Here is a 24831-nt window from a genome sequence, read left to right as displayed (position 1 = left end):
TGAAAGAACTGGGCATGTTTAGCCTTGAGAAGAGAAGACTGAGGGGAGATATGATAGCGCTCTTCAAGTACTTGAAAGGTTGTCACAGAGAAGAAGGCCAGGATCTCTTCTTGATTATCCCAGAGTGCAGGACACGGAATAATGGGCTCAAGTTACAGGAAGCCAGATTCCGGCTGAACATCAGGAAAAACTTCCTGAGTGTCAGAGCAATACGGCAATGGAACCAATTACCTGGGGAGGTGGTGGGCTCTCCCACACTGGAGGCCTTCAAGACGAGGCTGGACAGCCATTTGTCAGGGATGCTCTGACTTGGATTCCTGCATTGAGCAGGGGGTTGGACTCGATGGCCTTGTAGGCCCCTTCCAACCCTACTATTCTATGATTCTATGATTCTATGATTCTATGCTGGATCAGGCCAAGGGCCCATCTAGTCCAGCATTCTGTTGACACAGTGGCCAACCAGCTGCCCATGGGAAACCTCCAAGGAGGACATGAGTGCAACAGCACCCTCCCACCCATGTTCTCCAGCAACAGGTATCTGATTTTCCCCTACTGGCTCCCTCCAGGTGTGTTGGACTACAACTCCCATCATCCCCAGTGTGGCCAATGAAACCGTCCTTCCGCCACTCTTGCCCCACACAGGGAGGAATATATCCGGAAGTGTGCGGCTGCGGGGAGGCATAGAGATGAGAATTCTCATTTAGCAGGAACCATAGAACTGGGAATTAGAGTAGCACACTGCCTTAACTTCCGGCATACTGGCGATGCTTCGTTTAGGGGCGTCACTCTGTCCTCTGCCCTACGATGAAGACAGATGTCAGAGAGGAGAACCAGCTCCACCTTACTAATTATGACTAATTAGTCATAATCACTAATTATGACCACTAATTACATGTTCATCACCCTTCTTAAGTTGTTGTTGTTCAGTCGTGTCCGACTCTTTGTGACCCCATGGACCATAGCATGCCAGGCCTTCCTGTCCTGCACTCTCTCCTGGCGCGTGCTCAGGTTCATATTCCTTGCAACGGTGATGCTATCTAGCCATCTCATCCTCTGCCGTCCCCTTCTCCTTTTGCCCTCAGTTTTTCCCAGCATCAGGGTCTTTTCTAGAGAGTTTTCTCTTTGCATTAGGTGGCCAAAATATTGGAGCTTCAGCTTCAGTATCTGTCCTTCCAATGAGCACTCAGGGTTGATTTCCTTTAGGATGGACTGATTTGACCTCCTTGCAGTCCAGGGGACTCGTAAGAGTCTTCCCCAGCACCACAGTTAGAAAGCATCAATTCTTTGGCGCTCAGCCTTCTTTATAGTCCAGCTCTCACAGCCATACATTACTACTGGGAAAACCATAGCTTTGATTAGACGGACCTTTGTCGGCAAGGTGATGTCTCTGCTTCTTACTATGCTGTCTAGGTTGGCCATAGCTTTCCTCCCAAGGAGCAAGCGTCTTTTAATTTCATGGCTACAGTCACCGTCTGCGGTGATCTTGGAGCCCAAGAAAGTAAAATCTGTCACTGCTTCCATTTCTTCCCCTTCCATATGCCAGGAAGTGATGGGGCCAGATGCCATGATCTTCGTTTTTAATGTTGAGTTTCAAACCAGTTTTTGCACTCTCCTCTTTCACCCTTTTACTTTCACGCGGCGTCCCTCCAGGGGTCAGCAATGACGCGGCGCTTGCACAGGAGGAGCCTTTCCTCCCTGGTCTTAGCCCACGCCAGTCTCTTACCCTCCTTACTGTCTGGGAACCCACTGCAGCGCATGCGCGTGGTCCCCTCTGCACACGCGTCTTATCTCTAAAGGCCAGGCACCTTGGGAGCGTCACTTCCGGCAGACGGGCCGCTCGAACCGGAAGTCGCTGGCCGCTCGTGAGCGTGTCTGGCTTCGTCCCCGGGGCGGACGCGAAGGAGACCCCCGCGGCCCGTTGCCATGGTGTTCTACTTCACGTCCAACGGTAAGGGGGCGCCAGCCACGCCCACAGCGCCCCTCGGGGCCGCTTATTGAGTCGTCCTTCATGGTGGATGAGCGAGCAGAAGGCAGCAGGTCCCTGCCCCAAGGAGCTTGCGATGGGAGAGAGAGAGAGAGAGAGAGAGAGAGAGATCCGCGCTCAGCCCCCTTGTACGCCGTGGGCTCCTGGAGGGGGAAAGGGGCAGCCTGGCCCAACCTGGCGCCCTCCAGGCGTGGCCGTGGGCGGGCTGGGAGTGATGGGAGTTGCAGTCCCGCACATCTGAGGGCCCCAGGCTGGGCACGGCCGCCATGGGATACGGGCGCAGAGAGGCGTCATTCGTGCCTGTTTTGCTTCCTGAGGCCTTCCTGAAAGGAAGCACAGGGATGGCTTAACCACACATACGCTGAGCTTTTCATCGGAACGTGAGACAAAATAGCTGGACTGTAGGCAGGAATCCTCCCTCAGCTGCCATCACCAGCAGCCATCCCAGCAGGCTGCACTAGGGGAGATGACGTGGGAAGCAGGCCCATTTCACCAGCTCTGCTGAGAGACCGCTTAATTATTTCCTCTTTCCTCCCCATCCCTTTTTCCTTGTGCCTCCCGTCTTTTTAGACTGTAAGTCTGTGGGCAGGGACTATCTTTCTCAACTGATTATATAAGCTGCCCTGGGAGCCTTTTTGGCTGAGGAGTGGCATAAAAATACTTAAAATACATTCAGTGGGTGCAACATCACCCAGTTACAGGACAAAAAGTTCTGGCAAACCTACCCTCAAAGTACCCACCCTACATCTATTTAATTGTGGCCCCTCTCTTTAATTGTGGCCCCTTTTGCTCCCCTCTGCAAATATCCCCCTGTCTCATACACATATACGTGTGTGTGTGTGAGAGAGAGAGAGAGAGAGAGATCTATATGTACTTATAGTTGTTTTGGGGGCCTGCAAGTCAAAAAGTACAGTATAAATTAATGAATAAAATACAGGCATCTGCCCCCCACTCACTTGTCTCCTCCTGGCCCACTTCTGCAGGAAGGCCTGTATTCCTTGTCTTGCCAGATGGCTGTTTCCTCACAACACCTGTAGTGTTTTGATGGTTTATTTCTTTTTTATTGCATGTACAGCCCATCCTTTCTGCAAGGCAGTCAAAATAGTGTATGCGGAGTTTTCCCTCTTTATCCTCTGAGCAAAATCAGCAAAGGCTAGAAGCTGCCCTCAGAATAATTCTTAAGAGGAAGGGTTAAGGCTGTGATATGAGGACTGGCCCAAAGTCACCCTTGGCATCTTCAGTGTGATCATTTGAGGCCCACCTGAAAGAGTGTCAGGGGCAACTGGTGGTCCATGGAGCACAGCTTTAGAACCCTTTAGATGAGCAAACCTTGCAATGATTCCAGTGGTTCTGCCTCCCAGGAAAGGACTATAATAGATTAGTGGTATTTCAGCTCTTATTTTGTGGAACAACATGTTCTTCTATGCATGGCCTGATATGAAACATTGGTTCATCTTGTTTCCTTTCTCTTTCGCTCAGTTGTTCCCGCTGCTTACACAATTTATATGGGAAAAGATAAATATGAAAGTAAGTATAAAACTCTGTGGACATGCCTGACAAGATTGAGTCAGTTTTATATGTTTTGTGTTTTTAACCCTGCTTTTGTTTTAAACAATGAACTCATGATAAGTTATGCATCTTCCCTAAAAACTCACTGGCTCTTGCTAATAGATAAGCCCTGCTTCAAAGGTCCATGTGGACTACTTTCCAAATTTAACTGTTAGATTTAGAGCATTACTGATGTATCCATCAGTTAATGAAGCTAGGGAATCAGGTCGAAGAATCCCTTTAAGCAGAATACTTGTAGAAACAGATGCACCTTATTTCTTTCCTAGGCAGGTGCCCAAATGTCTGTGTCCAGTATTCACACCCAGGAGTGGCTCCGCACACAGTGAAAGAAATTGCCCACCTCATGCGGCTGGTGCCCTTGTCTGTCATGTTAGCCATTCTAAGATGAAACACCAGCAAAATGGATGATTTGTAGGAAGGTGCAAGGGAGTGTGAAAGAGTTGATGTCAGATTTCTGTACCCTCCCACAGAGCAGTAAAACAGTCCAAGACTCAACTTGCTATCCACACACTCTTTTATTGAGTTAACAGTGGCTCTTCAAACCATTAAAATCAGCAAAGGCTAGAAGCTGCCCTCAGAGTCTAATTAGCTAAGTTGCATCTTTTGATAAAGAAACTTCTACTGAGGAGGACAGTTGCCTCTTAAACTAACTATAGGCTAATACACAGGACACGAATGGTTTTCTGAGCCCCTCCTGCAGGGTGGGTCCTCTCTGCCTTGCCTCCGGTGGGCAGCCAGCCTAGTAGAGCACCTCCTTCTTCTCATAAGGTCCGCCTGCTTAAATCGACGACAGACTCTTGCGTCTACCTATTCGTGTCCTTCCTCCCGCTCTGACAGAAGCTGATTTCCCATTGTGGGGACGGGAGGTGGTATCTGTCCCTGACCCTCCTGATTGATGTGCTACTGGCAAGGTTCTTCCCGAGCTCCTGGGGAGTCTTGGGGAATTTCCTTCCCTGCCCAATGTCTCCGCTGTTCTTCTCCTAGCTCTGCCTCAGAATCTTCAGATTCCACAGGGAGCCTGGGCCCAATCCTGACAGCTGATGGGGGAAGGCTTCTAGGTTTTTGTATTTTTTAAAAATATTTTATAGTTTAAGTTTTGTATTGTGAAACACCTAGAGAGCTTTGGTTATTGGGCAGTATACAAATGTAATAAATAAATAAATGGTCTCTGAGAGGCAGCTGGGAATCCTCTCTGCTCACTGTTAGCTTTCTCTTGTAGATGAAGACCTAATAAAACATGGCTGGCCTGAAGATATTTGGTAAGTACTGAAGGGAGTCTCTGTGTGTGCAGTGGTGGTCCTTTGGCTGTGAAATGAATCCCCCTCCTTAGTAACGCTGATGTACATATTCAGCAAATACTACCCTCTGAGAAAAGGAAAAAGCACCCTTTCTGCTGATAAAACGACAACACCTTCGCACATCAGGGTACAGAATCTTGATTTCCTAGTTTTCCACATTAGGAATTCTTTTTATTTTTATTTGTCTAAAATGGAGGGGCCTTCAACCATATGCTCTTGTCCTGTTTCATTAATTTTTTTTAAAGCTCCCAATAATAATTTTGCAACCCCCCAGTTGCAGCTTTGTTGTCTTGCCAAATTAGGTCTGTTGTTGGAATATCCTTCATTATAGTTTCTCTTTTCCAAGCCCAGCTGGTTTGATGTCTGCTCAAGGATGTGAGCTTGGAATCATTAGATTCCTGGCAGACAGATGTACTTTTGCCTTGGCACAGAAAGTGGTGGCTGGGCCAGTCCAAAGAACAGAAGTTCCAAAAATGTTCAAATGTTGACAACTTTCTGCAGTACTTCAGTGGATTCATCAATAGACATCACCTGAGCCATGTACACTAAGCAAACAAACTTGGGAGGAACTGTTCTGCTAAGCACTTCTTAATTGAATCCATTCATTCAGGCTGCCCCACTTAAACCAGTGTGACTATTTTGTATTACTTATTTTTGATTTATTTAAAATATTTATATCCTGTCTCTTCATCACATGCAAGGCAGCAAACAGTAGAAAATCACAATAAAATGACAACAATTAAAAAGGACAGGAGCTGATGACAGAGTAAAAAACAAAAACAGCAGTAGCATTACGTCACATTATAGACTGAGAACAACACTGTTTCACCAGCCAACAGTACCCAAGTCTTATCTGGACTGAGCTTCAGTTTAATGGCATTCATCCCCTTACTGATTCCAGATATGTGTTTTAATGAAGTGCTTTCAAGATTTCAGCCTTAATTCTGGCAGCAGGAGTTCCACGGGGACCTGGCTAAAAGCCAAGCCCACATGTGCTTTCATTCTTTCCTGTAGATCCATTAGGCTCTTCTCCTCAATCCTAAAACAACAAAGAGATTTATTTATGTATTTATTATATTTCTATACCACCCAATAGCTGAAGCTGTCTGGGCTGTTCACAAAAATTGAAACCACAACGTACAGCATAAAACAATATAAAATATAAAAGCTTAAAACTACAATATAAAAGCATAACCAGAATAAAATCTAGCAGCGATGCAGACATTTAAAATACAGATATAAAACAACAGAGCTAAAAGACTAGAATGCTAAAATGCCTGGGAAAATAACAAGGCCTTGTCCTGGCGCCGAATGGAGTGCAATGTAGGCACTAGGTGAACCTCTCTAGGGAGCTCATTCCACAACTGGGGTGCCACAGCAGAAAAAGTCCTCTTCCTGGTAGCCGCCCAGAGAGCTTTGGCTATTGGGCAGTATAGGAATGAAATAAATACATAAATAATAGCCACCCACTTCACTTCCTTTGGCAGACCCCTGAAGAGGATACTAGGGTCTGGGCAGATACATATGGGAGGAGACAATCCTTCAGATAACCTGGCCCCAAGCCATTTAGGATTTTGAATGTGAATACCAGCACTTTGACTCGGGCCCAGACATGGACTGGCAGCCAGTGCAGCTGGAAAAGTACTGTCATAATATGATGTCATTGGCCAGTCCCCGTTAACAACCGTGCTGCCCTCTTTTGGACCAGCTGAAGTTTCCAGACTGTTTTCAAAGGCAGCGCCATGTATAACGCATTGCAGTAATCTAGACGAGAGGTTATCAGAGCATGGATAACTGTAGCTAGGCTATCTCTGTCCAGATAAGGGCATAGTTGGAATATTAGCCTAAGCTGATAATGGTGCTCCATGCCACTGAGTCCACCTGTGCCTCAAGTGATAGTTCTGGGTCCAAGAGCACCCCCAAACAATGAATCCGATCCTTTAGGCAGAGTACAACCCCCTCCAGAACAGGTTGAACATCACCTACCCAGGCAGACGAACCACCCACTAACAGTACCTCCATCCTGTCTGGATTGAGTTTCAGTTTATTGGCCCTCATGCAGTCCATTACTGTGCCCAGGCACTGATTCAGAACAGCCACTGCCTCACCTGGGTTTGATGAAAAAGAGAGGTAGAGCTGGGTGTCATCCATGTATTGATGACACCTCAGCTCACCCCTCTGGATAACCTCCCTCAGTGGTTTCGTGTAGATGCTGAACAGCATAGGCATTAAAATAGAGCCCTGTGGAACCCCGTGGCATAACCAAGGCACGGAGCAATAATCCCTCAGCACCACCACCTGGAGTCGGCCATCCGAGTAGGAGTGGAACCGCTGCAGTGTGGTGCCTCCAGCTCCCATCCAAACAGCCTATCCAGAAGGATACCATGGTCGATGGTATCGAAAGCCGCTGAGGTCTCCAAGAGAATCAACAGGGTCACACTCCGCCTGTCCTTCTGGCAAAGGTCATCCCACAGGGCGAGCAAGGCAGTTTCCATTCTGAAACCAGGCCTGAAGCCCTATTGAAATGGATCTAGATAATGGCTTTTTCAGGAGTGGCCCAATTACTGCCTCCTTTAAAGAGGCCGGCACCACTCCCTCTCTCAAGGAGGAATTTACAACCTCCTGGACCCAGCCGGACATCCCCTCCTTGTTTGATGTGATAAGCCATGAGGCGCAAGGGGCAAGCACACGGGTAGTCGACTGGACTTGGCCAAGCACCTTGTCCGCATCCTTGGGCCTCAGTAACTGAAACTCATCCAATAAAACTGGACCAGACAGTGCTCTGTATGCCTCTACCAATGGAACTGCATTAATCTTAATTATGTAATTGTCTTGTGGCCCTTTAAAGACTGACAATATTTATTCCGGCCTATGCTTTTGTGGATGCTGTCCGCTTCTAAGTGCTGCCTCTTCTAGCTCCTGTGAAGAGTGGCTTGGACCAGTCAGGACACCAAAGGGTAGATTCAAGATGATTGTATTTGTGACAATGAGATGAAACCTCCAACTTCAGAGGCAAGAGGCAGTAAGCCTCTTGGGAGCAGTTGCTGGGGGAGCGAGCAGTGGTGGAAGACTGTCCCCTTTGTGGCCTGCTTGTGGATTTTCCAGGGGCATCTGGTGGGCTACTGTTGGAAGCAGATGCTGGCGTGGATGAACCTTTGGTCTGATCCAGCAGGGCTACTCCTTGCATGCATGCGCATGTCTGCACAGAGAACATTGAAGGAAATTTTTGTCCCTGCTAAGTCCATGTCAACTGACATGGACTGATTGTTTTAGGGCCCAAGTAATCAATTTCCTCCCTGTATGTATAGCTGTGCAACAGGAAAGATATCCCAGGTTTGTTGATAAGTCTTAGCCACTGGAAAATACTGCAAATGTAAACATCTATTGGAGATGATTCGTGAATTGGTCTTATTCCTTGGAGGGGGAATGACTACCAGGTGATCTTGTAAAGGTACACTTAAATCCTGGCCTCGTTAGTCTAGTGCTGTTTGCCGCAGGTTCACTAGAGGGAGTACTGGGCCTTTATCTGTGTCCTTACTCAAATGAAATATTTGCTATTTTAGCAGCTGTTTCCTTCAGCCTTTCAATTTCTTCCTCTTCAGGCTATGTGAATACTTTCTCAGAGATAAGAGCACGATAAGCCATAAAAATTCCTTCCCCTGCTATCAAATATGCATGCTTTAAAATGCTCATTCTCAGATGGTGGCCAGCATATTAGAGTAGTATATATGGAAACATTTCTTTTGGATTGAATCATCGCTTCAGTCAAATCTGTGCTGTGTTGTGTAGGTTTCATGTGGACAAGCTCTCTTCTGCGCATGTGTACCTCCGGCTACACAAGGTAACCGCCCAGCTCTGCTTTTTATGTGCACCGTTCACTGTGACATTATTCAGTTACATGGTGGGGTGGGGTGGGGTGGGGTGTCACTCTGGGAGCTCTAGCTGTCATGTGCTGTTTGCAGTGCCTGCTGACGTGCCGTGCAGAAGATCATAAGGGAATGTGCCAGCTAGGATTGAGCTGCTGGAAGCCGTTAGCAACAGAGAAGGGAGGAAAGGGCAGAGGCATGAGGAGGTGGCTGGATAGGCTCAGCAGGCTTTATGTGGTCTTGGAGGACTGTGAGTGAAAGATTTAGAGGCTCCCTCGCCACATTTAGTACCCAAGCAATTTATAAACATTAAGAATACATAGAAGCTTAGGAACACAGGGCATTGCCTTATATTGAGTCAGACCCCTGGTCCCTCTAGCCTGATACTGTCAACACAGACTGGCAGCAGCTCTCGGGGTTTCAGGCAGGAGTTTTTCCAGCCCTGCCTGGAGATGCCAGGGGTCAAACCTGGGACCTCCTGCATGCAAAGCGTGTTGCTATCACTTGATGAGCCTTACAGTCACTTCAGTAAGGAGAACCAGAAAATGGGAAGATTCCCCCCACACACACACACACTGTAATATTGGATCATATTATAGGAAGAGATTGCATTCATATCATATTATAGGAAGAGATTCCAAGTTTTAAAAGTAAGCTATACGCCTGCCTTGTCATGTGGTTTCTTAGGTCTCTCCATTTAGATGCCCTGTGGAGGTGCCTTTCAGCCCTGAAAGCTTATAACTGGCATAGTGTAGCAGCTCCGTGTAAGCTGGGAAATCTCAGGGTCAACTTGCGCTCACCTGGGTCACAAAGTCAATCAGTGTGCCGTGCCCCCCGCCCCCAGCACCAGTGATATGGGATGATGGCGATATGAGGGCTGCTGTAAGAATTCTCTGCTAGTAATCATGCAGAGTGATTTGCTCACTTGAAAGGCCCTGAAATTTGAAATATTTTAAAAAGAATTGCTTTGGTGGGCTTGGTTAATACAAAACCAGCAAACGGCCCTTGTAGCACCTTAAATTAATGCATTTAGTAAGGCATAAGTTTTCATGGAGTGCATCTGACAAAATGGATTCCAGTCTATGAAAGCTAGTGCCATTCTGAATGTGTTAGTCTTTAAGGTACTACAAGGCTGTTTTTTTTGCTGCAACAGACTAACACGAATATCCTCAGGAAGTTGTTCAGTGCAGGGGCCCATAGTTGTGTTTACAGTGTTTGTCTTTCCCCAGCATGCCTTTTGCCCCATCCCTCCACATGGGCTGCTCACATCCACCTTGGTTCATTTTAGGGGCAGACGATGGATGATATTCCAAAGGAGGTCTTGATAGATTGTGCTCACCTCGTGAAGGCCAATAGCATCCAAGGTAAGGCTTTGCATGCATCACATCCTCAAAGTGACAAACTGTGAGGGTTCAGAGGGGAGTGCCAGGTAGAGAAGGCCTTTGAAGTTGGGAAGTGTGAAGAAGGTGGCAGCACTGATGGAGTTGGGTATAATCAGTGTACTGGTGGCACCGAACCTAAGACACTGAGAAGTTTTATAGAGGAGATATTTGGGCAAGGCGACAGTACAGGGCCCTTTATATCATCCTGGCTTGGCTCTTATTCACTTAGTATTTATTTTTCTCCTGCCCCATCCTGAGCAACTGGTGTTGCTAATGAGGCTTTACAAAGCATGGCAGCAATGAAGTGGATGGGGGTGATGGAAGTAAAGTTGGCCTTAAGCATAAAACCCCTTATCAGTGATATTTAGCTTACAAAATGGCTGTGCAGACAGGGTGATTTGACAGTGTTCAGGCTCTGGCAGATCTCCCAGGAGGAGGAAACACCACAGTTGTAATGAAACCACTGAGAGGTTCAGCTTTGGCAGCTGTAAGGATTAGGGAGGAGTCGTAGAGGAGGCGATCTACAAGGTCTGGTGTGATGTAGTGGATCAGATGTTGGACTCAAATGTGGATCAAATGGGGAGACCTGGATTCAGATGCCACTCCTTCCTGAAGACCATTGGCTGACTTTGGGTCAGTCACTGTCTCTGAGCCTGTACCATCCCTTAGGATTGTTGTTAGGGTGAAAAGTGGGCTGTGTGCGCTACTTTGAACTCTTCGGAGGAAAGGTGGGATAAAAATGAAAAATGAGGAAGTCAGGAAGATCTGTGGGTCCCATGTGATTCCATTTTCTGTCCTTAGAAAATAACTCTCCTGTGATCCATCCAGAGCCGTTTCCATTCTTGGATGGGCATGCTCCCCGTTTCAAAGCTAGAAGCAGATGAGAAGCCCTTCTGTGCAACCAGGTCCGCAGCCTGGGGGTCATTTTGGACTCCGAGCTGTCCATGGAGGCTCAGGTGTCAGCTGTGAGCCGGACAGCGCTGTATCAACTCCATCTGATACGGCGGCTGCGCCCCTTCCTTCCCGACCATCTGCTCCCATCGGTAGTACATGCCCTGGTTTCCTCTCGTTTAGACTACTGTAATGCGCTCTACGTGGGGTTACCCTTGAAGACAGTTCGGAAGCTGCAGCTGGTACAGAACATGGCGGCTCGCCTGATTAAAGGCAGCCGCCGGCGAGATCACATCACTCCAGTGCTGAAGGAGTTGCACTGGTTACCAGTTGTTTTCTGGGCCAAATTCAAGGGGTTGGTTTTGACCCTTAAAACCCTAGATGGTTCCGGCCCAGCCTATCTTAAGGAGCGCCTCCAGCAACACCAGACAGGCCGCTTAACAAGATCAGCCTCGGATGGCCTTCTCTCTGTCCCATCAGCCAGGACAGCTAGACTGGTGGGGACGAGGGAGAGGGCCTTTTCTGTGGTGGCCCCCACTCTGTGGAACTCCCTCCCTAGGGAACTCCGTCATGCCCCCTCTTTAATGAGCTTCCGTCGTGCATTAAAAACGTGGTTGTTCAGGCAGGCATTTGGGGTGGGTTAGGGTATTTTAAAAAAAAAATTATGGTAGAATTTTATTGTTTTAAATTGTTTTATGGTATGTTGTACATCGCCCAGAGTGGCTGGGTGACCAGCCAGATGGGCGATTAATAAATTTAATAATAATAATAATAATAATAACTGCAGCCACGGGACTGCAGCCATGCTATTTGGGAGTACGTCCATGGGAAGCAGATGTCTGGTTCGGCAGCTGCCACCGCCTTTTAAGACTTTCTTCCCGAGGACCTTTGAATGCGCTTGCCTTCTTGGTGGTGCTTCCCTGTCGCTGCCAGAGCCGGGGAGGTGAGAGCTTGAGGGTCCTCTTCTGGAGTTGGCGCCCTTCTGGGAGCGTCTGGAGCCAGTTAACTCTGCCCCAGGATGTGACGGAGCCTCTTCCTTCCCATGCCTTGCAAGGGGCAGCATGGCGGGAGCTGCAGGAGCCCTTCCTCTCTCTCCCCCTCTGCCATGCCTGATCAGTAACAGTCTCTCTGACATAACAGGACTGCAGCCTCTCGGGAACTGCTGGAGGCATTGCCTTGTCTGATCCTTATTAAGACCTTAGGAAGGATGGTTGAAGGATGGCAAGGGAGAGCAGCCTCTGTCCTGCACCAGGGCTCGATCTGGCCCATGGAGAGTTTTTTTCTTAATAATTTTTTATTAGCTTTTAGTTTCATATCACAAAAGAACAATATATCAAAAAATCAACAGGGTCCACTAGTTGTACTGATTAAACATGAATAAATGTTCTCAAATCCTGGACATTATCGCATGAATTTCTGATTCTTATAGTCCTTTTTTCCCTACCAACTCTCCCTCCTTGCACCCTCCAATAACACCCATCACCTGAGTGATCCCACCTCATGGCCAACTCAGGAAAAAAAAACCCAGACAGACAAATAATATTCAAAGGAAAGCAAAAGGGGAATATCTTAATAAGAATGGTTAATCAAACTGTTCCACATACGGCTGCCAAATCAGGAGGCCTCTGTCCTCTTTCATCAGGTGTTTAAACAACATTAGTTCATTGGAGGCCAAAGATGACATGGCCTCACATCAGGCTTCAGTCCTGGGTGGGTGTTTGGACTTCCGTGCCTAGAGCACCAATCTTTTAGCTGCTGGAGTTGCCCTCAACAACCAGTCCGTTAGTGGTGTATCACTCTTCCATATTGATGGCCTGAGTCGTAACACCACTGAATGGCCTAGTATGTCACAGCCTAATTGAAGAGTGAATTTGATTCTTTTGGTCACATTCCTCCAGAACGGTTCCAGCACTGGACAACTCCAGAGCATGTGCCTTAGAGTCCCTTTCCCTTTTTCACATCTCCAGCAAAGGGGAGAGTCACTTAAATTCTTCTGGTACAGTTGATCCGGTCAGCTCTTAGCATAATTTTTTGTTGGATTAATCTTAATTTCAGACCTAGGGTGCTTTTTAAAATTTGTGCTCTTAGGGCCCACCAAACTGAGTCTGAAAGTTGGTGCTCTTGGCCAAGTTCGGTGTTCCATGCTTCCCTAATATGAGAAAGATTAAGCCTCTGGAGTTTTCTTAATTGGATAAATACCACTAGTGTTTGCTTAGGGAGGGAGGATGCTGACTGGAGGACTGTCCATGGTGACAGGAATTCCGATGCTGAGAAGGCAGCAGGACCAAATCTAGCTCTGAGAGCATGCTGCAACTGCAGTAGCTGCCACCTAGCTATGGGTGGAGGGGAGCTGTCATCGGTAGATTCTCACAATTTACAAAATTTTGGTGCTCATCTATCAACTGGTCTAACGAAAAAATGCCCGCTGTAAGCCAGTGTCTCAGCATATTTGTCTACTCCGTACAACTATGTTGGGATTGTTCCAAAGTGTGGGGCCCACATGCAAGTGAGGGTCGAATTTCAGTGTCATTCCCAGTTGTGCCCAAACCTTCCTTGCCTCTGCGATGGTGCGGAGCTGGCGATGACCAGGGCGCACATAGAAGGAGCCCAATGCCTGCAACGCAGGCACAGGTTCCAAAGCTTGCCCCTCCACCACCACCCAGATAGGGGTTTACGATCCTTTAGGTTCGGACCAGCGCAATGCCTGTCTTAAAATATGGGCAGTGCGGCAAGTGCCCGGGTCTGGCAGACCGAAGCCTCCCTCCTGCACTCAAGAGTCTCATTTTTGCAATAGAGAACCTGGCCTGTTTTCCTCCCCATAAGAGCATTCTAAATAATTTATCCGTGAGATTAAAATAAGTTTTAGATACTTTAAAGGGGATCCCCCTTAGCACGTGAATCAGCCTGGGAAGGATATTCATTTTAATGACATTCACTTTGGCCCACAAACTTAATCTGAATCCCTTCCATCATTCAGTGCCCAGTTTTATGCGCTCCATTAGGGGATCTAAGTTATATGGGATTAAGTTATTTAATAGTTTAGGGATGGAGAGACCTAAATACTTGAAAGAATCTTCACTAAGTTTAAATCCTCATTCCGAATAAACCATCTTGCTATGTGGGGTTCCTAGGGGCATGGCCTCCGATTTCTCCCAGTTCACCCTGTAACCTGAGGCTTTGCCATACGGCCCACAGAGAGTTGAGCACCCTCCATGGGTCCTGCCTCCTGTCCTCCCCAAGCACCCCCCCTTCCCAAGCCCCACGCTCTGGGGAAAGGAATCCCCATGCTGTCCCCCATTCCCCTCTGTGCAGCTCATCTTTCAGCAGAGGCATAGCTGTGCAAAAGGGCATCCGTTTGATATCTCTGATCAGAGATGGGTGATAAGTTGGAGGTTCCCCTACACCACGTGGCAGTGGCTTGTGGACGCTGGCTCCTGCAAGCCCCTGTTGAGTCAGACACCTCCTTCCCGTCCTGATCACACCACGTTTGGGACTTGAACAGGGTGGGGAGGAGCCACTTGATTTGGCTGGCATTTGCAGGAGTTGGCTCCTGCCAGCACTGGCTGAGTTCCTTCTTGCCTTGCTCATGTCCCGCAGAAAGGAGCCACTTGACACGAGCAAGGTGGGAAGGCGGCCTTCAGCTGCCAGTGGTAGGAGTGGCCTCTTGCAAACACCGGTCAAGTTGCTTTCCATGCAGAGAGGCATGGGAAAAAAGTGGGTGCTGCTTTGGGGCGGGGCCCCTCCCCCTCAATGTCATCCAGCCCACTGGGCTTGGTCTGGGGGGGTGGGGGAGGGCAATCTAGTCCTGGACTAAAAATGGTTGTCCCCATTTCCCCCCACCCCCCATCCCCTGTATAGGGGATCAAAATATCAGCTAGACAGACATCAGCCCTTGGTGAAATATTAGCTCTTGGTGAAAGGAGCGGCTCTCTTCTTTAGGCTGCAAAATGAACAATGTCAATGTGGTGTACACCTCGTGGACCAACCTGAAGAAAACGGCAGACATGGATGTGGGACAGATCGGGTTTCACCGGCAAAAGGATGTAAGTGTCTTCCTCCTCCCTGTCACCCTGTCCACACACATCTGCCCCCTCTCCCGGGGCGCTGGCACACAGGAAGCTAATGGGAGACTTTGCTCGTGCCCTGTAAATTGGTGGGGGAGTGGGTGGATGGAGACATGGAAGGGGAAGCTCCCGCTGGGCTTTTCCAGGCCACACCACAGCATCCTTTGGCCACTCCCTCGGCGAAGCTGCAGCCGTGCCCTGCGTGGAAGGCCTTAGGGTTGCTAGGGAGAGCTGTGTTAGCATTACCAAGCTGTTCGTTATTCACTTCCCATATATAAAAATGTTCTTGCCCAGTTAAACTGCCTGCAGGTGACCTCATTTGAGAAGCTGCATGAGTTAAGAGGACAGTGGCTACGTACCCATCTGTTACAGCAAGTGGGTGTGCGCACCTTCCCTTATCCACTGTCACTTTATTGCATGGCTACTGCCCAGAGCGCTGAGATTCTGCCTTAGTGCCCAGTGTTCACAGTTCCTCCATTTAAGATAAATTCTGCAGATTAATACAAAATACCATAGGTTTCCTTAATCTGTGCACTTCGTCCTGATTGCTGCCCTTAGGTTAGGGAAGCCTGTGGAATCTTTTTGTTAGAGTTTGGGGTAGCGAAAGGAGAGGAAGGATGGGCATATGAGGCTTAGGGCCCAATCCTGTGCATGTTTATATGGGGGAAAGCCCTACAATTCCCAGCAGTACCAGTTGTAGGGCTCCTTTCCAACTAAGCATGCATAGGATTGTGCCCTAGGCACACATGGGGGCTGGGGAGCCGTGTGAGTGAGACCAGAGGGAGTGCAGGCAGGTGAAGCCCCACTCTGACCACCACCTCTGGCCAGCAGTCACTGCTGCTGCAATCCATCCCTCCTCCTTCCGAGGGCTGGCACAGGGCTCCTGGGGAGACGTAGGGGATTGCAGGCCCCAGGTCATCCACTTTGGATGGGGGGACCCATAGCTTGGCAGAAGAGCATGTGCTTTGCATCGACAAAGTCCCTGGGCCAGTTTCTGTTTTCCCCAGCTGGGCATCTCAAAAACCAGACCCAAAGAAATGGGGCTGGGAAGCCCCCTGGCTGCAGTCTCAGGCTGGCTGGATGAGCCGATGGCCTAGTGATGCAGAAGGCAGCTTCCGAGGTTTGCAGTTCCCCAGTCTTCAGAATTTTCCTTTGAGTTCATGAGGCTTGGAAACTTACTTTCTTATTTTTTTGAAAAATAAAAGCTAGAATTCAAAGGAATTTGAAAGATCATAGATTCATAGAATAGTAGGGTTGGAAGGGGCCTACAAGGCCATCAAGTCCAACCCCCTGCTCAATGCAGGAATCCAGGAGCAACCCTGATAGGAACTGTAGAATGTGGCTGAGTGGCTTTTAATTAGGAGCAAGGAGCCCCTTCCATCGGCTCTGCTTCTCCTTCAAGGTCATGTACAGTTCAGAGGTGCTTTTTTGACTTCACAATGTAAGTGGATCCATCACTTTTTGAGGCGTTTGTTTCTCTCCTCTCCAATAGGTATGGCTTCACGACAGGGTCATTCAGGCTGGAGTCTGAGAGATGAGGAAACAAGGGTCCAGTTTCTAGTGTGTGTGTGGGGGGGGCGGAGGCATCACTGGCCTCCTGGAGATGTACATATTTTGGTTGTTCGGCAGACTTCCTGCATTACCTTGGCAAGTGATGTATAATCTCTTGAGCCTAGAAAAAGGAAACCTTTCCAGTGACATCAGAGGGCTCTGAATCAGATATTGGAGGCCCTGTGGCACCAGGGTTTTGAAAAAAATTGTTTTTAACCACACGAAGGCAGGGAGTCATTGCCTTGATATTTTGAGCTGGCAAAGTAGCATCTGGCTGTTTTGGAAAGAACCCTCCTTCAGAAGCCTGGGAAGTGAAGCCATGACAGTAGCAACCTTCTGCTCAGGCTTGCTGACATCAGTCTTTGGCCTACAGTGTTGCAGAGCACGGTTTCGAACGGCAAATGCACGTCTCAGTGCTGATCTCAGGGGGCACCTAGGAGGGGCTGATGGTGGTCTGAGGGAAGGACAGCTTCTCTCTCTGTAGGGTTCCATTACAAACCCAGTCTAGGCTCTCCAGCCTCTGGCATCTCATGAGTCCCCTCCATCCTTCCCCAGTTTTGCAGTCAGCATGCAATAGCGGGTGACACTAACTTTGACAAGCAGGAAAGTAGTGGTGGGGGCCACATACAGCTTTGCCTGTGCCTGCAGGCTTCGGTGTGGCTCGGCTGTGTCGCTTGGGTCACTTGCCTCGTTCTGCCCTGCTAAAGGGTAGCAGACAGCACCGAGCAAGGGGAGCTACAGGGCAGGCATGTAAGTGGCCACTTCTCTGGTCACCTGTGGCGAGTTGGACTCTCCCCAGATGAAACAGGCCCATGTGAATAGGTGGGCTAGTAAAAGATAGGTCAAGAGCACTGAAGATTTTGCACCAGTGAGATTTGAAGGTGAGTGAGCATGGGGAGTAGGAAAGGGCAGCAACCTGATAGAAGCGTGGCCGATCCCATTATTCTCAAAGGCAGGCAAGAGAGGAAATGCCGCTCAGTGGAGATCTTTGAAGTTGAGAAGCAGGAGGGGCGTGCGGTGGATGTGGAAAGTGAGGGGAAAGCTAAAAGAACTCAAAGTGGTGGAGAGCATTTCTGAGTGCTGAAATGAGGAATGGAGTAGACGGCTGGAAGGCAGGCCAGGATTGGTCTCTCCTGGATGGCCAGCTCTTCACTTCTGACTTCCTTCGTGTGACTTCCCCTGGTCTTGGTCTAGCCCTGCTCTTGCTTGGGGAATCCTTTTGACTCTAGGCCTGGACCAAGGAGGCAGCCCAGGTCCCTTGCAATGTGGCATCTCTTGGGTGACCTGTTCATGGCTTTGTTGGCATCCTCGCAAATATGCCTCTCCAAGCCCATGACTGCTGTGACTCCTGCTTCTGCCCTGGGACTGCCCCAGGTTAGACCTCTGAAGGAGTTAGAGTTTTCTTTCTTCAGCTACATTTGTGATAAGGATCACAGTTCTTTCCTGCCCCAAGGTCAAGATATTGACAGTGGAGAAGAAAGTGAATGAGATCTTGAATCGGCTGGAGAAGACCAAAGTGGAGCGCTTCCCAGACCTGGCTGCAGAGAGGGAAGCCCGTGACCGAGAGGAGAGGAGCGAGAAGAAGGCCCAGATCCAAGAGATGAAGCGGAAAGAGAAAGAGGAGATGAAGAAAAAGAAAGAGATGGAAGAGCTGAGGTGAGTGAGGCAGTGGGGCCCTTCCTGGCTGCCAGTGGAAGTCGATTGGCGTGTGCGCACCCCCTGCCCCATGGCTGCAGGTTCCGTTCTCAAGCAGGCAGCAGAAGCTTGGTGGCGGCAGCTCTTTCTGAAAGGGAGCTGGCCTGGTTTCTTGAACAGCGTGCTTGAATGGCAGACTCCCCTTTGTCTTCCCTCCCAGGCTGCTGACTTTCCACATGACCACAAACAGAACTTTTTAATAACTGTGGTCTGACGCCAGGATTTGAGATCCCTGTCTGATGACTCTACAGGCCAACGGTGCTTGTGCCGAGAGATCCTCTCACCAACAGGGATTATCTGTCCGCCTTGTGACATAGACAGGCATGCTGCTTTCCCGGTGTTGGGGGGCAACCTGCCCTAGCTACAGTGGCTGGCTGTTTGAGCAGCAAGCACTGTCTCTGCCTCCCGACCCACAGGCTGCCTGCCCTTCCTGGCCAGCAGAATAAGTGCTGCGGCCACTGTCGGTTGCTTTTGGGCAGGACGGCTTTGGTCCAGCTGAACTGCCTCCCTGCTGACCGGGCTGTCACCCTGGTGGTTCTCTGACGCCTCCCAGTCCTGCTAGAGCATCCAGAGCCACCATGCCACTGGCCCTGGGCAATTCCTCCTTGGTTTTGCTGAAGGAGTGCTGAGCTGGGACTGAGCAGCGTCCTGTGTTTGTTGGGAAACCGGGGGTTGGGCTGCACGGGGTTGGCGTTGGCCAGGATCTGCTGGTGCATGGGGGTGACTGTTTTCCCCTTTTTGCAGCAGCCCTTCATGCATCACGTGGTGCTACTCTGGAGACCCCCTGACCTTTGCACGTGGAGGCTTTTGGGTGGGGCTGCTGCCAGGATGGGCAAACCAAAAACGCCCCTGTGCACCTGCGGTGCACGCTTTTGGGTCCCTGCCCTGGACTGGGAGCTTTGTGGGCTCTGGAAGGAGCCATTAGAGGGCCAGAGATCTTCTTCCTCCCATTTGCCATCCAGGGCTTCTCTCCTGGGCTGTAGCCAAGCACTTCCATGAGAGAGAGTGACTACTTTCCTGACCGCATCCATTGCTGGTGATTTTGGTTGAGAGCCATGCTGCTAGTCATCCTAAACATTCCCTTTTTCCTCCTCGGAAAAGAATAATAATTCTGGCTACCAAAGCTTGGGGCAGTCCTTGCAGTTTTAGAGTGGCCGAGGAGTGGTTTCCCTGGTCTTCAGCGCCACGTCACCCTTCTCAGTGCCAGGCATAGCTTTGAGCGGAATGTGGGTTTTCCACTTCTAGAATCATAGAATAGAATCATAGAATAGCAGGGTTGGAAGGGACCTACAAGGCCGTCAAGTCCAACCCCCTGCTCAATGCAGGAATCCAAGTCAGAGCATCCCTGACAGATGGCTGTCCAGCCTCGTCTTGAACGCCTCCAGTGTGGGAGAGCCCGCCACCTCCCTAGGTCATGGGTTCCATTGTCATATTGCTCTAACAGTCAGGACGTTTCTCCTGATATTCAGCCGGAATCTGGCTTCCTATAACTTGAGCCCATTATTCCATCCCTGCACTCTGGGATGATCAAGAAGAGATCCTAGCCTTCCTCTCTGTGACAACCTTTCAAGTACTTGAAGAGCGCTATCCTATCTCCCCTCAGTCTTCTCTCCTCAAGGCTAAACCTGCCCAGTTCTTTCAGTCTCTCTTCATAGGGCTTTGTTTCCAGTCCCCTGATCATCTTTGTTGCCCTCCTCTGAACCCTCTCCAGTTTGTCTGCATCCTTCTTAAAGTGTGGTGCCCAGAACTGGACACAGTACTCCAGATGAGGCCCAACCAGGGCTGAGTAGAGGGGAACTAGTGCTTCCCGGGATTTGGAAGATATGTTTCTATTAATGCAGCCCAAAAGAGCATTTGCCTTTTTTCCAGCCACATCCCATTGTTGGCTCACATTCAGCTTGTGATTGACAACAGTTCCAAGATCCTTCCCACTTGTAGTGTTGTTGAGCCATGTATCCCCCATCTTGTAACTGTGCATTTGGTTTCTTTTTCCTAGGTGCAGAACTTGGCATTTATCCCCATTAAATTTCATTCTGTTGTTTTCTGCCCAGCGCTCCAGTCTATCAAGATCACTTTGAATTCTGTTTCTGTCTTCCAAAGTATTAGCTATCCTGGCCAATTTTGTGTCATCTGCAAATTTGATCAGCATTCCCTGCACCTCCTCCTCCAAGTCATTAATCAAAATGTTGAAGAGCACTGGGCCCAGGACTGAGCCCTGCGGTACCCCACTCGTTACCTCTCCCCAGCTGAAGAAGATCCCATTGATAAGCACTCTTGGAGTCCAATTCTGTAGCCAACTGTGGATCCTCCGGATCGTTGTTTCATAGCCCACTTTGAGCTAGTTTGCTCATCAGGATATCATGGGGCACTTTGTCAAAAGCTTTGCTGAAGTTGAGGTATATTATATCTACAGCTTTCCCACAGTCCACAAGGCAGGTTACTTGATCAAAAACGGAGATCAGATTTGTCTGGCAGGACTTGTTCTTGACAAATCCATGTTGGCTTCGAGTAATCACTGCATTGTTTTCAAGGTGCTTCCAGATGGATTGCTTTATCATCTGCTCCAGAAATTTCCCAGGGATTGATGTCAGACTGACTGGTCTGTAGTTCCCAGGTTCCTCCTTTTTACCCTTTTTGAAGATAGGGACAACATTAGCCCTCCCCCAGTCATCTGGCCCTTCACCTGTCCCCCAGGATTTCTCAAAGAGAATAGACAGTGGTTCCGAGAGTTCTTCTGCCGGTTCCTTTATGACTCTAGGATGCAGTTCATCTGGCCCTGGAGATTTGAACTCATTCAAAGTCATTAGGTGTTCCTTGACCATATGCCTATCGATCTTAAGCTGCAGTCCTGCCCCTTCAGCCTGTACTTCACCTTTGCCAGGGGGGTCATAGACCCTCTTTTGGGAGAAGACTGAGCCAAAGTAGGAATTGAGCACCTCTGCCTTTTCTTTCTCATGTGTTATCACTTTGCCATCCTTATTTAATAGCTGAACCACCATTTCTTTCCTCTGTCTTTTACTATGCACATAGCTGAAGAAAGCCTTTTTGTTGCTTTTAGCATCCCTCGCTAACCTCAACTCGTTCTCAGCTGTAGCCTTCCTGACGCCATCCCTGCAATTCTGTGCTACCTGCCTGTACTCTTCCTTTGTTGCTTGGCCTGCTTTCCACTTTCTATATGTGTCCTTTTTTGTCCAACCATTCCCTGCTCTTCTAATACATTTCATTCAGGAATGTCATAAGAACATCAGAAGGGCCCTGCTGGATCAGACCAAGGTGCCATCTAGTCCAGCATTCTGTTCACACAGTGACCAACCAGCTGCCCAGGGAAAACCCACAAGCAGGACATGAGTGCAACAGTACCTTCCCACCCATGTTCCCCAGCAGCTGGTGTTCTGGAGGTAGCATATAGCCATCAGGACTAGTAGCCATTGATAGCCTTATCCTCCATGATTTTGTCCAATCTCCTTTTAAAACCATCCAAGTTGGTGGCCATCACTATATCCTGTGGAAGTGAATTCCGTTGTTTAACCGTGTGCTGTGTGAAGAAGTCCTTCCTTTGATCTGTCCTGAATCTCCCACCAGTCAGCATCGTGGGATGACCCCTTTGGGTTCTAGTATCATGAGAGGGAGAAAAAGTCTCCCTGTCCACGTTCTCCACACCAGGCATAATTTTGCACATCTCTATCATGTCTCCCCTTGCTTGCCTTTTTTCTAAGCTAACAGTCCCAGATGTTGTAACCTTTCCCCATAAGGGAGTTGCTCCAGCACCTTGATCATTTTAGTTGCCCTCTTCTGTTTAAGATACCCTGTTTAAGGTGCAGTGACAGGTGCATCAGTTCAGCCTTTCCCTTTCTCCTGGCATGCAATAGGTACAAAAGTGCTAGGACTGCCCTGCTTCATGATGGGAAACTATCTCTAAATCACTGTCCTGTATTTCAGCCGGCTGGCTTTAGCACAGGCCTTCCACGCAGGCCTTCCCTTGCATAGGCTGCATTGCTCACATCAGTTAGTAAGGAATCGTCAGTGATGCAAGTCTGACGGTAGCGAAGGAGGAGGCTGGTAAAATGTGTGGGTGCTTCAACCCAAAGTCTCTGCTGTCAACATGCTGAGGGGGCTGATTGTGCTGGGCAGGGAGGGCCCACGCGGTCGGCAGGGGGGAGGTTTGCAGCCTCTCCTGACTGGCCTCATCTTTTAGGCCATGAGGATTTCCAAGTGAGCTTACCCAAATCTCAAGGCAGAGTTGGTTGCACCCTCATTGCTGGTGAGCATCCGACTTGGCGTGTGCTAAGGGCGGGAGTCCCTTCCCTGACGTGGGTGTGAGGTGTAGTAAGAACTGGCCTATCCTTCATGTTAAATCTCACCTGAACAGCCGTGATTTCCCTTTTGTTTTAAGAAGCAATGGTGAAAAGGCATTGTTGCCAGGCTCCTTTTCCTTTTCTTTTGCAGAAGTTACTCTTCCTTAATGAAGGCAGAGAACATGTCCTCCAATCAGGTATGTAAGCAGCCACTTTCCCAAAGGGGGCGGGGGGGGCATCCTCCCCTGGGTTCCACAATGGATCTTGGGGTTGGCTGAAGGGAATCCCAGGTGACACCCTCGCCAGCTCCCCTAGAGCTAGTCAGCTTCAGCTGGGGAAAGCCGGGTCTTTGCCGCCTGCCTTGGCAAGGGAACTGCTGGCACCTGGCCAGAGCCTCTGTGTCAAGAGGGGCAACGGAGCCCTGTGGAAAACGTGGCAATCCTCCCTATGTCCCTTTTTGTCTGTGGCCATTGCTAGCTGCTTTGGGAGCCGGCCTTGGCTACAGAGCGCAGTATGAATGTAATATAGAAAGAGGGAAACCAGGACAAGAGGGAGAGTGGGACTGGACTGTGGCTGGCTTGTGGCTTTTTTCTGTTTGTAATAAAAAGCTGAGGAGAGGCGTCTCCTTGTGATCCACTTGGCCAGAAAGAGCTAGCGGGTCGTCAAGTCTGCTGCCTCCCCCTGAGCAGGATCCTTCACACCTCAGTGCTGCCCCTCCCCCTGAGTCCACCAACACGTGTGCGGAGGCCAGACGGCAGGAGCAGGCGAGGTGCATGGCAGGGAACTGCTTGGAGTGCCATGGGGCCGGATAGCTGTAGCAAGCGAGCCAAGCTGCATGCCAGAAAGGAAGCCGCCCTTCCCTCCTTCAGGATCGCTGGCCAGTCAGGCCAAGGGGGAAATGCCTTCCTCCTCCCAGCTGTGGTTGTAAAGGGATGCTGGGTCCCAGTGGGTCCTTTTCGCCTCTCCCTGACACTGCGGGAGCTGAGTCGGGATGGCTCACCCAGCAGTCACCGGCGAGACTGGGTTGTCCAGCCAGCATGGCGAAGCCCAGTCTGGGAGGCCCAGGCGCTGTTGACTGCAACCCGGGGGCTGGAGGCAGAGGCTGGGCAACTCTGGGGTGAAGTGGCTGCCCTCCTGCTCCGCTCAGGAGGAGAGCTGGGCGACCAGCCCCAAGAGCGGGCTGGCCCTGGCAGACCAGCTACGAGCCCAAGGGAGGCAGGAGGTCTGCCCAGCTCCACTGCAGTTGCCCCTCCCCTGGGGCAGAGGCTGTGCCCCGGGCGAGGGCGGTGCCTCCCCCTCTCTTTTCTTGCGGGGCAGATGCTGCCAGCAAAGGAGGCTCAGGCTCACCCTCGGAGGAACTGCCCTCTTGTTTGGGGGCTGAGGGGTGGGAGAGCGTGGCTTTGATGTTCCCCTCCCTGGGGGAGCCAAGACAGTGGGATCACTTAGTCCTGGAGCAAGAGAACATAGGCCTGCGATCCAGCCCGGGGTGCCCAACATCCTGTAAAATCAGGCAGTCCTTAAGACATCCCTGGACAATCCTTTTCTGTCTTCCCTCCTGCAGGATGGCAATGACTCGGATGATTTCATGTAAACCAAGGCACCCTCCTTTCGGAAGATGGAGGTGGACTTTGACATCTTAGCGCTTTGCCGTTGATGCCAAAAATGAGCAAATGAACTTGGGGGTCTCTGTACTTGTGTCGTTGTGGGCAGCGAGTGCCTGGGAGGAGGAGGGGGCCGCTGTCCTTCTGGGACAGAGCAGTCCTGCAGGCGTTCCGAGACCGCCAGTTCCGACTGCAGAGCCACTTGGATGGACATCTTTCCAGAGGACACTGGGAAGGAGGCTGCTTCAGAAAGGCCTTGTGCCAGAGAAGCGCAGGCTCTGCCTGACCCCCCCCCCCCCCCCCCCCGGGGAGCAGCTCTACTTGGAAGGCTTTTCCGCTGGAATCAGAGTCACTGACCCGAGGACATCCTTGTCTCAGAGTGTTTGGGGCTGAGCTGGGGTTGGGGGTTTGGGTAATGGAGCGCACTTGTGCTGAGAGTCTGGTTCTCTCTCTTAAACTCTGTGGGGATTTGTGCTTTGCGCAGCAGCATTTCCATGCCGTAAAATGCTTGCCTGGAACCCAAAGGCATCGCTTCCTTAGCGAGCCATGGAACTGGTGGGTATTTCCCTTCACCTCAGGCATCCTGCCAAACCCGGCGTTGCTACTGAAATAAAGAAGGGTGTGCTTGGGCCTTG

The 24831-nt window shown here is 49.8% G+C and overlaps 1 protein-coding gene across 2 annotated transcripts; it reads left to right on the top strand.

Annotated features, from left to right (window-relative positions):
* The first annotated feature begins 1834 nt into the window (after positions 1-1834).
* Positions 1835-24831, top strand: CCDC25 (coiled-coil domain containing 25). 2 transcript variants are annotated; one of them, XM_084832679.1, is made up of 9 exons: positions 1835-1948; positions 3464-3511; positions 4773-4812; positions 8641-8692; positions 10006-10081; positions 14930-15033; positions 18059-18261; positions 22747-22792; positions 24157-24831. In XM_084832679.1, the coding sequence occupies exons 1-9, from the start codon at positions 1924-1926 to the stop codon at positions 24184-24186; spliced, it is 624 nt and encodes a 207-aa protein (XP_084688805.1). In that variant the 5' UTR covers positions 1835-1923; the 3' UTR covers positions 24187-24831. The 2 variants fall into 2 exon arrangements, with proteins under 2 accessions (XP_084688805.1, XP_084688754.1); XM_084832628.1 differs by lacking the exon at positions 24157-24831 and having other exon boundaries at positions 22747-24150.

This window comes from Heloderma suspectum, chromosome 1, assembly GCF_057233095.1.
Source record: "Heloderma suspectum isolate Gila_16-S chromosome 1, 16-S_ref, whole genome shotgun sequence".
NCBI lineage: Eukaryota > Metazoa > Chordata > Lepidosauria > Squamata > Helodermatidae > Heloderma > Heloderma suspectum.
This window is presented reverse-complemented; position numbering and strand designations above follow the sequence as displayed.